This window comes from Nannobrachium achirus, assembly GCF_963921795.1.
Source record: "Nannobrachium achirus genome assembly, chromosome: 20".
Classification (NCBI taxonomy): Eukaryota; Metazoa; Chordata; class Actinopteri; order Myctophiformes; family Myctophidae; genus Nannobrachium; species Nannobrachium achirus.
This window is the reverse complement of record NC_137827.1, coordinates 37615326-37627701: the sequence shown is the minus strand read 5'-3', so window position 1 is coordinate 37627701 and position 12376 is coordinate 37615326. Positions and strand designations below refer to the sequence as shown.

At 42.6% G+C, this 12376-nt stretch overlaps 1 protein-coding gene across 1 annotated transcript; it reads right to left on the bottom strand.

The window, feature by feature from the left end:
* Positions 1-3966: 3966 nt before the first annotated feature.
* Positions 3967-10442, bottom strand: LOC308306130 (kelch-like protein 20; the record flags this gene model as incomplete). The annotated part of the gene is made up of 8 exons (XM_080751029.1): positions 3967-4018; positions 6911-7025; positions 7186-7345; positions 8236-8379; positions 8574-8765; positions 8843-8977; positions 9092-9286; positions 10383-10442. 8 exons carry the CDS (start codon positions 10440-10442, stop codon positions 3967-3969), a joined length of 1053 nt encoding a protein of 350 aa, XP_080607155.1.
* Between the last annotated feature and the right edge of the window lie 1934 nt (positions 10443-12376).

Genomic DNA, 12376 nt, shown 5'->3' with positions numbered 1-12376 from the left:
GTGTGTGTGTGTGTGTGTGTGTGTGTGCGCGTGCGTACTGGGCTGTTACACCGCAAATGTTGACCTATAGAATCTGGTGACAATGGTTGCGTTCACTGCATATAATGTAAACAGACGTTAATAAAGTATTGGTGAGGCGATGATGTGGTGTAGGCCTATACTGTTTGATTTGCGTTGTAGATGACAACTATTTGAGGGGACTATTAACGCGAGTGGGCGGCCAATAGTGAAATACGGACGTTACCGCGATTGAGATGAAAGAGAAGTAGTAGAAAGTTGTGAGCTAACTATTAGCTATTTGGCTAACTGTTTCCTTTCCGGGTCGAGTCGGTCGACTTGAGGCTATTTTATACAGAGGCAAAAGATGACGGTAATAACGAATACAACTGTATACAGAGGTTTGTAAACTACATCTTGCAAAATTGGCATGAGTGTTTGAATTTGTAAGCTATATTTAGTCGATATTTAGTACGTCTTGGCCAAGTAGTTTGGTTTTAAAATAGCGGGTGATTGCAGGGGCGTCAATTGGGTATGGCAGGGGTATGCAGGGGTATGCAGCTGCCATACCTTGGCTACAGGGGGAAATAATAAAAATGTACTTTTCATCATGCCTGTTGCTAAGGTATGGCAACATGACTGGTGTCTAGTCATGTTGCCATACCTTACCTTTTTCTGAACTGACGCCACTGGGTGATTGTTGACCCGGGAGTAGATGAGTTACTCCGATGTAATTTAAAGATCTCCACAGCTCACAGGAAGAGGCTGACACAAGGATAATCCTGCACAGCCTGCTGTGTGTGGGTTACCATCAGCTGTACAAGGACACCTATTTCATCACCGGTGTGGGGAACAAAAAACGTATCATCTCACTGGAGCCAGTAGTGCACTGGGTAAAACAAGGACTTCAGCCTTACCAGGGTTACATGCCATTTCTGGAGCTGACCAGCCAGGCCATTTTGCTGGCAAGGGAAAGTCAACCTGTTGGTAAGCCCTACACCCGTGTCCTGTGGAGGTGGTATCTGCATTTGCTACTCTGGGTACTGCAAACAAGCTCAGTTCTGACACAGAAAAAAACATTAAAGCATTTGTTTGCCAGCTACAAATACAATCCCGGTACAAATCTTGTGGATGTTGGTGAGCTCAGGTGGAGGTTATTTCACAAAGAAACAATTAGAAGCAGAGAAGCTGCAACCTACACAAGGAGCATTACATCAAGCCATTGCCCGTGCCCATTACCAGGCATTTGTATGGTATGAGGAGTCAGGACCACGTACACCCACAGATACCACCAGCAACTGAATATGGATGGGAGGATGAGGGAAATCAACTGGTGCTAGTCACAACACATGATCCCCCAGCTCCAGCCACCATTACCCAACTGAAATCCCAGTGCATGTCACATTGTTCTTGTCGATCTCAAACGTGTAACTGCTCTCAGATATGCATGTGTGGGGCAGATGAATAGGTGTGTTGTAATGTAAGTAAGGCACATCTGTTGGGGATTGATGATGATGACAACAAAGATGGAGACCCTTCTATTTAAATGTGTTTACAAAACTTTCTGTAAATATTAGAACAAACAATCAATCTGTGACCATTTCTCATATTGTTCTTTATTTTATATGAGGGATATATAATATAGGCCTATATATATTGTAATGTTTTGCAGACTGAGTGAGGCAAACGCTCCCAAACCAGGAAGCGAACCCCAGCCCCCCACTCAGCAGACAAGGCAAGCAACCCGCAACGCCAAGATGGCGAATTACGGCCCGATCAATTGCAGGGTCGTTACACTACCCCCTCCTCACGCTTCACTGCCCACGGCCGAGTCCCTCACGTCCCTCATGCAAAGGCACGCTCCACGTGCCCGCCCGTATGACTAATGTAGCGTTTTGCAGACTGAGTGAGGCGGTTCGCTCCCAAACCGGGAAGCGAACCCCAGCCCCCCACTCAGCAGACAAGGTAACCCGCAACGCCAAGAGAGCTAGCTCGCTTGGCATGGCGAGTTACGGCCCAATCTCTTGCAGGGCCGTTACAATATGCAAATTACGCTAATAAGGAAAGGTTAGATATCCTAGTTATGGAAAGAGAATATTTTCTAGACATGCAAACAGACTTACACTGTCTGTAAGATCATCTTTATTAATTAACTTAAAGCAAAGAAATATAGCTATTTCTAGTTTCGGTTTGATTATTACATAATTATTACACAGACAAAGGGTTGCATGATTTATTTTTAGGATGATGATAATTGATGACTTGTAAACATACATCTTAGAGTTTGTGAGAAGCTTTCAAAGTCGACTAAAACTTAAAAAATGCAGCAATTTACTTATTTTCACCCGTTTTTGAATAATGTATGCTAATTATGATAATTAGGAAAGGTTGTATGACTTCACAATGGTAACAGATGCATTTCTGGACCTCACAAACATGGACTTAGACTCTTAGATTACCTTTATAAGTTACCTAGAAGCAAAGTTATTGCCATTTCCTGTTTTGGGCAATGAATTGGCTAATTATGCTAATTACACAAGCCAAACCCCAAAATAAAAATTGGAGACATGTTTTTTTGGCATTCTGAGAACCCCAAGAATCAAGATATACATGTCTCCAAAAATTAACATTCCAAAATTACGGAAATTGATAGGCTCCTCTACTATACATAGAAAGCCACACTTTATGAAACCTGCAGTTGCATAAACCTGTTCCTTACCAATGAAATAGAGATGTCCTTCTAGTGCGACCACAGCATCACATTGAGGTGAGCAATGTGCATTCAGATCAGCAGAATCCATGAGCTGCCAGGTATTGGTGCTGGGGTTGTACCGCTCCATTGTGTCAGATCGACCACCCACAGCATACACATATCCATCTAGCATCACCATGTCTATAGACCATGTGGAGTTGTGCAGAAAAAATAAATAAAAATAAATAAATAAATAAAATAATATATATATATATATATATATATATATATATATATATATATATATATATATATATATAGTGAACATAAGAACTAAGAAGTGATGGCCACATGAACTACAGTCTCCACTTGGCAAACCAAGGCAACATGACTCTTGTTGTTTGCCATTTTAAGCACCAAACACACCCCGCCCCAAACATTTACCATAATCAAGGCTGTGATATCAGGGGTGGAAGTATTAGGGAGTTAAAGCAAAGACCGTTTTCACGACAGCTCCGCTAGGCGGAACTACAGCTGCTATGACGCAATCGCCGCCAGTTCCCACCCCTACTGAACTCTTTGGTTTCTATGGTGACACGTCTATGCAGCAGGCATTGTAGACACAGTGCCATGGCATTGGTCCGAAGGTTCATTAGTCCGAATTTGTTAAGAATACTATGCCTAACTCTAACCCTAATCCTAACCTTAACCTCAGTAACCCTAACTAAATTCGGACTAATGAACCTTCGGACTAATGAACCTTCGGACTTATGGGCAGTCCCCATAGACACTACGTGGAAAGCAGTGTTCATTTTGTCGACTAAGACTAAAAGACGACAAGATTATGATATTTGGACAATAAGACTAGACTAAGACGAATGGCTGTAAAAATTAACACTGGTATGTAACTGTGCAGTGAAATTAAAGCCAAATACATTTTTCATGTATGGTTTGTTTTGACCAAGTAACAGACAGTAGAAGACAATGACTTGTTCAGAGTTATGTGGTTATATTTAGCCTAAAAGACTAATTCTAAAAGACGAAGACTAAAAGTCCAAGACTAATCCCAAAAGACTAAGACTAAAATATTTTGATATTTAGTCTAGAGACTAGACTAAAACTATTTCAGAAGACTAAGACAGGACTAAGACTAAATGGTGTGTTATTCAAAAGACTAAAACTAAATCAAAATTTGCTGAAAAGATTTACACTCTGCCGTAGTAGGGAGGGCTGCGACTGCAAGCAGGTTTATCTATCGAGCACTGATCCATGTCTGGTTACCGTAGCGGACTGCCGTAGCCGTCCTTGCTTAAAGTCCCCTTGCTGCTGCTTGACCGCACCACAAATACAGGGACTCTTACATTATCAATATACTGTACATTTAGATTTATTTTAGTTCAAATATCTGACTGTAGCATGTCCTGTTTACATTTCTGTCTAATAAAGTATTCAATAAATCAATTGGTCAATCAAGTACAGTAAATACTAGGCTATAATCTATCTATAAATGCGACAAATCTCTGTCTGTTTGTTTGTAATCCGCGTATCTCGAGAACCGTTCGTCCCACCGGCTTCAGATTCGGCACGCACGTTCCCCGCCGCGGCACGGAGTGCAGTGCCGGGCCTCGACCCGACCCGACGCGCGGTTTTCCCTAACCGGCGCGAAACGTTCGGAATCTCCTTATGCGGAAATCGGCGCAAAATCGGCGCAAGCGCTGACTCATTGTGACATCACTGCAGTGCCGGGCGCAAGCGCTGAGTCATTGTGACATCACTGCAGGCAGATACAGGGGCCTAGCCTCGACCCGACAGACTGAGATCTCCATATATGGGCATATGGGCAGATACAGAGATCTCCATATATGGGCAATACAGGGGCCTTGCCTCGACCCGACAGATATCTCTGTATATGGGCATAAAAGGGACACAGACAGATATATCTCCGTAATATGGGCATAAAAGGGACACAGACAGATATATGGGCATAAAAGGGACACAGACTGAGATCTCCATGACAGATATCTCCGTATATGGGCATAAAAGGGACACAGACTGATACAGAGAATGGGCATATGGGCAGATACAGAGATCTCCATATATGGGCATAAAATGGACGCAGATATATGGGCATAAAAGGGACACAGACTGAGATCTCCATATATGGGCATATGGGCAGATACAGAGATCTCCATATATGGGCATATGGGCATAAAAGATGGACACAGATAGAGTATATGGGCATAAAAGGGACACAGACAGATACAGAGATCTCCATATAATGGGGTTTGCATCCGTATATGGGCATAAAAGGGACACAGACAGATATATGGGCATAAAAGGGACACAGACTGAGATCTCCATGACAGATATCTCCGTATATGGGCATAAAAGGGACACAGACTGATACAGAGAATGGGCATATGGGCAGATACAGAGATCTCCATATATGGGCATATGGGCATAAAATGGACGCAGATATATGGGCATAAAAGGGACACAGACTGAGATCTCCATATATGGGCATATGGGCAGATACAGAGATCTCCATATATGGGCATATGGGCATAAAAGATGGACACAGATAGAGTATATGGGCATAAAAGGGACACAGACAGATACAGAGATCTCCATATAATGGGGTTTGCATTAAAGGGTGGGGCATTCATTCCCTAATTTACATCGTTCCCGAGTTGGCCAGGTCGCAAACTCCATATATGGGCATAAATGGGCACAGGCAAACAGATGGTCAAACCAGGTCCTACAGAGATCTCCATATATGGGCAGAAAATGGACGTAGACAGACATATCTCTCCATATATGGGCATAAATGGACACACGCAAACAGATGGTCAAAACGGATCCTATGACAACAGGTATAATGGGGTTTGCATTAAAGGGCGGGGCATTCATTCCCTATTTACATTGTTCCCGAGTTGGCCAGGTCACCGACTAGACGCTCGGCCGCCCGAAGGGCGGCCGAGCTTCTAGTACTCTAAAATGACTCTACCTTTCTAATATAATTACATATTTAAGTAACTTCCATACAATTATATAAGCAACTAATATTCTAGTCTAGATATTTAGCGGTAATGTAAATATCTGAAGTTGTCCCTTATTTATTGAAATATCTTATTCCAACTTCCTTATCTATTGGCATATCTTATCCTTAAACCTTACTGCAGTAGGCGCGTGGTATATTCATTGGAGCCATCCTCGGCATCATCGATTTACAGGAAATGTCGTAGCGCCACATGTGCCTACTGACTAATGAATAATCAGAGAACTCTCCTCCAGCCAAATACACAGTACATCCTATGGTGGGAAAAGAGCAGAATTAAAACATTCATGTATGACTAAAGTTATTTTATTTTTGCATGACCACAAATGTTACAGTAGCACTGTGTTTACAGGCATTGACACTAAGGCTTGCCCACCTGCCCCTGGCAGGTAAATAAAACGTCAGGGCAGGTGAAGTTGGCTTTCAGGTTGCCCGACAGGGCAAGTGCTCATTTGAGAGGGGACACAAATGTCTACAAACACAACACAAGATATCTGTCTGAACACCTGAACGTGGCCAGTGCGCTGTGTCTTCTGGTCTGTGGAATGTAAAATAAGAGCTCTATTTACCTATAATGTGCTGTTTTTACTGTTGCTACATTTAAAAATATAAAATAAGTGTGAAACCATAGACATTCAATCATAGCTAAAGTATTTGGTATTTGGATTTGGAGGTATTGAGGTATGAAATTTTATCGCACAGCCCCAGAAAGTAAAGAATTAAGTGTTAAATTGAGCGGTAATTAAAATCGTACCTATCATTTTATAATGGGAAGATTTACTTTTCGGGCAAGTGGGCATTACCTTCGGGAGAGTAGAACATGACCTGTACTTGCCCGATGGGCAAGTGCCTCTGAGACCTTAGTGTCAACCCCTGGTTTAGACAGATGCTAGATTTGATGTTTACCTGGTATATCAATGTCTTTAAAGCACCAAATCTTTATTTTTGCACTCTACTTGTTTACTGTACTTGGGTTCATGATATTTACTCTGATTTTGAAGTAGAAAAGTAGCTCTGGATAAGAGCATGACTGCAAAATGCTTAAATTGCTTACTGGTAAGTTCCCAGCACAAATATTCAAAGATTCACAGGCAAAACAGAGTGAGCTCCATTACAGTCCCAAGTTGATAAACTCTCATGGGAATTCTGAATTTGTACCTGACTTGACCACAGCAGGCGAAGGATGCATGAATGGCAAACACCCTAGAGTCTTCCACTGATTGGTCAGGGGATCAAAGCTCTCAATTGTGTCCACATCACCTCCCAACACCACTATCACTTCAAAAAAACAGGTGAGAAGGAGCATGTGAGTCATAGTAGTTTTATGCAGGTTGAACTCTTAAATCTTTGGAGGAATTTGTCTCAGCACAAACCAGAAAAACACTGATGTATTGTTTTCCACCAGTTGCAACATGAATGCATGTGTGAGGCAGAGTACCTGTGGTCCTACGTGGGCGTGCTGTGTTGCAGAAGGTCTGGTCTCTGGCCTCAGAGATGAACCTCTGGCAGCCCTGGTATTCTTTCACCACATCCAAAGACTCAATCACAGTGTGGAGGTAGGAGGGGCTAATGAGAGGCAAACGGATTTGCTCCAGCACCTTGAACACAGAACGGATACAACATTAGTGAGGATGGCCTCCTTAAGGTCCCCAAGGCAAGGAAAAAAACCTGGGGTGACAGGGCCTTCTCTGTAGCTGGCCCCACCCTCTGGAACGAACTCCCCAAGCCCATCAGAGATGCCCCCTCCCTCCCTGCCTTCAAAACTGCCTTGAAAACTCACCTGTTCCAAATCGCCTTCCCCAGTTGACATCTTTTTCTTAACGCTTGTTTTATTCTTGTTGTTATTATTGAATGTTTTATCTTTTTTGTACTCTAATAAAGTTGTTGCTCTTAGCTTCCCTCCCCCTAGCCCCCGTAGGCCCAATGTAAAGCGTCTTTGAGTACTTAGAAAAGCGCTATATAAGTCCCAGATATTATTATTATTATTATGTAATAATCAAGCCTAGTTCTACCATATGCCAAGCATGTATTGGAAAGCAGGTGATGTTCCAGCAACAAAAATAGAGAAGAAATACCAGCTCCATATGAAGCTTGTTTCAATTTATTGACATTTCAGCCACCTGACTGTACAAGTGTCCGGGTAGCTCAGTCGGTAGAGCTCTCGCCTTTGAACCGCAAGGTCATGGGTTCTATTCCGGGCACCGCCAACTCAGCGTATGAGTAGCACGGCTTGGCAAGTCGTGCGGCAAGTACTGGGAGCTGATGGTAGGTGTGGCGCTCCACCTCAGCAGTCCATCTCCCAAGGGTCTAGCGCATTGTAACGGGGACAGACTCCCGCGTGTTACCGGCTGTTACCGACAATAAGCCACTCCCGACCTACTTGTTCAATTTATTGACATTTCAGCCACCTGACTGTACAAATGTTGCTGTTCTAGCAACTACCTGCACTACTATCCAGACATACCAACTAATAATAATAATTACTGACCCTTTCAAAGTTCTGCCTGTGGGTTGGACACTTGTCTAACCACAACATGGCAGCTTCAAACACCATGTCCTCCTTGGGCACATTGAGATGGTCACTGGCAAGAATCTCTGTCAGCTTTTCCATAGACAGAGACAGAAACTCTTCCTGTTGGTAGAAAAACAAATACAGTAGATTGGCTGACAAATTGAGGTTCTCTGTTCCCTTACTTCATACTGAAGTAACCTTTTCTCCTGAAGTCTCAATGTTTTTTTAATGAAATGTCACTAACGGTAATACAACAAAATTATGGGAGCAAAAGGCTATAATAAACAACTTGGGAAACAAATGAAATCACTGACCTGCAGGTAGATGTCACTGAAGTGTTCCAGAATATAATCCATGCTGTGTTGCTCCAACATGTTACAGCATTGGGCCTCAGCAAAGCAGTGAATCCCAACACAGTTACTTATATTCATGTGACGCTTCATGTAGTCACAGCAGGCCTTTTGAACACCCATGACATCAAACAAGTTTGATGCTACTAGCAGGGCCTAGACCAAATTAAAAACATTTTAGTTAAGCATCAATGTTATGTAGGACAATGAATAAGAGTTATAATGATAATTACCTGTACATTTCCAGGGGAGATGGACACCTCTGAAGTATAGGCATAGTTCACCAACATTCCAAATATCTGAGGTTCCACTGCATTGATGGTCACCCTTTCCTGTGTGGACTCTATCATGCCACCCGTAAACATTGCCTGTGCAGGTTGAAAGGTTGAATGGTTGGCATGGAGGCTGGATATATCAGTTCATGTGAAAGCCAAGGCAGAATTGAAAAGGCATTCCCTTAACAACAATACATGTGTAATTACCTCAAAGTAAGGACTGAAGGAGGCCAGTACATAGCGATGGCAGGGGAACTCCTGTCCCCCGCAGCACAGAATCACATCACAGAAGGCCCTGTTGAGCCGCAGCCTGTTCAGGCCCTCTAACACCCTGTTGGGATGGGTGGGCTCCACTAACACCTCAGTGTCCGCTGAGGATAGCGATACACTGGTGCTGTCCTCCTGAACAACAGCATCCAGAGGGAGATAATCAGACAAATAAATAGCTCTGGTCCATAGAGTTGGGTGTTCTCCTTAAAGCTACAGTATGTCGCTGATGAGCCCTTGCACTCACAGCCGCGGTAGTCCAGGCTGCTCAGCCTTTCATCATTAGTAACTAAATTCTAAAAAACTTTCGCTGCTCACCAAAACAAAGAAAGTTTTCAGAGATTTTAACGGGAAAGCAAAAGTTTTAATTACTGCACTGTGCCTTCTTGTGTTTATAAAACTACCATTAACAAGATTTTGCCTTCCAGTGAAATATTTTCTTTTCAGGCCAGCAAGTGTATTTATTTCTTTATGTACTAAAGACAAGAGACAGGGTTACCGTGGCCGTGAGCACAAGGTCTCATCAGTGACATAGCATTAAGGAGAACTCCTGACGCTATGGACCAGAGCTAACAAAACAACTATCAATCTGTGAATAATGTTGCTGATCTGGTAGGCCTGAAAACTGTCCTTGTGTACCTTGTGAAAGGTAACATGTTCCCTTTTCCTAAGTGCCCCAGGCCAGTGACAGTTTAATGAGTCAACATAATTGCTATCTTGGTTTTCCAGCGTGTTGTCCTGGCAAGGTAATCTATTTTCTCTCAATCTTCCTCTTACCTACAGATAAGTTGGCACCAATCTGCCCCAAACCCCCTCAGTATGCCCCTTGTCCTTCCAATCTGTGCCAACCTTTACCAAAACAGCCCTGAGCCCTCCTATTCGGTTTCATCCTAAAATGTAGGGAAAGGTGGTGATCAGTGATCACACACCGCAAGGCTTTAGGTGCAGATGCCTCAAAAATACAGTAATTGCCGGACTATAAGCCGCTGCTTTTTTCCCCATGTTTTGAACCCTACGGCTTATACAACAGTGCAGCTTATATGGAGATTTTTACAGCTAACAGCCAGTTAGTACAGTACAAATACAGTGTACAGACGGGCATCAGTATTCTGCCGTTGTGTGTTGGTGTATCAACAGTCACAGCAGCTTGAATACAAGAATGCAATCCACCAATAGCTGTTTGAACATCACACACGTGCACACATGTAGTACGAAACACATCCACACTCACATGGTAAGTGTCCAGTCTCCTTCTCACATTTCGTGATTCACTCCCGCCGGCAGCAGCCATGATGTTCTCAGCTATGGCTGAAGTGAGGTTTGGTGGAGTGGGTCACGTCTGCGAAGAGAACACAACATTTAGAGATTTTAGACCAACCGACGGCCTTAAAGGTCCTACACCATGCATTTAAAAATAATTTATATAACACTGTTTGTGTCCCAAAAACGTTTTTGAAAAGGTTTGAGGCTAAATTACCACTCCTGAATACAGAGCCCCTGTCATTTCTGCCTGGCTTTCAGAGCATTTTCAGCTGCAGTACCACCTTGTCCTGAGTGGGAGGACTGCGCTATTGAGCCAGATTTGGCCCCACACTCCTCCCCACCTCCTGCTCAGCAGGCCTGCCCACCCCTCCCCAACCCTCTCCCAGCTCCTCCTGCCTCCTTCTCAGGCCTGCCCACCCCTCCCCAACCCTCTCCCAGCTCCTCCTGCCTCCTTCTCAGGCCTTGTGACATCACAAATCTGACATTTCACAATCAGGACCGTTCTGAGACATGCTAACATAGATCTGCCCATAAACTGAGAAAGACACAATGGTCAGAAATAGGACTTTGTGAGGATAGAAGTTGCTGGTGGGACACCAAGAAAATACATAAAAATTGGAAAAATGAAAATTCATGGTGTAGGCCCTTTAAAGGAGAGTAAATCCCTACTTTAAAACCGCTCTGAAACACCACTTAACAGGCGGCTGCTACTTGAAATTGGCAATAGAAAATCTTAGCCTAACCTTACCTCCCCCAGACCTTTTCATTACCATTTTACTTTTGCATTGTGTTTTATGACTGTTTTTCTTATATTATCTGCATAGTACTGTGTTTTATTTGTCTGACATTCAATGTTATACAAGTTAAAAAAGGACCCCAATTTAAACAAGCCCAAAGCTTTTTTGAGGTGTTGATCCTTTTAGTGTCATGAAACCGTACCTTTTCCTTTGCAAACTTCTACTAGTATTCAATCAATCAATTACTGATCTGGTCACACAGAACATTACATCAGCTTTTTATCACCTGTTGATAATAGTGATTTTATTCAGTTCAGGCTGAGCATAGTGAAATGAGGTTGTATTGTGGTCTGACTCTGTTTCTGAAATATTTACCTAGTAGCCTATAGCAGTTCTAGGCCTTTGGCTAAACAGAAATGGATTCAAGCAGGCTTCAGTGCACTCCCTCCATGCAAAACTCATTTATTCTTACTTTATTTATTTACTGGGGGATTTATTTGGCTTCTTAATCCAAGAATTAACAAACACCCGCTCACAATATACGCTAATACGCATATAAATGATAGAAACATAACGTAAACTGTGTGTGGCACAAACACAAGCACCTGAAACATACCTGGCTGGATGCAAACAAATCAATGCAATGAGTCAAACAGCACCACGTGGCCACAACAGACCGCCGCACACAAACCGCAGTGAAGTCCGTCAACAAATGCACATACAATAATAAACAATGCAATTATTAATATTCGCTTTAAGACCGACGTCTCATATTTACTTTAGAACAAGTCAACGTTTCTCGCGCTGCACGTCAAGGTGTGTAACCTCTAATTATGTCCTCCTGACACCACACAGGTGTAAGCAGTTCCGGATAGAAACGTAAACACAGCCCTATGAACAACGTCCGGTGTTGCTGTTTTTCCTTCAAAATAAAAAGTGGAGAGTAATCAATCAGATTGATTGATTGATTGATTGATTGATTGATTGTTTGTTTGATTGATTGATTGATTGATTGATTGATTGGTTGATTGATTGATTGATTGATTGATTGAATGAATGAATACTTTATTAGAATTATTTACTCGCATAGGAAAATACAGGACAGTGCACTTCAGATTGATTGATTGATTGATTGATTGATTGAAGAATTTATTAGAAGTTTGCAATAGAAAAAAGTACAGTTTCATGACAGTACAAATCACTGGTACAAGGTCAACTAAAAGGA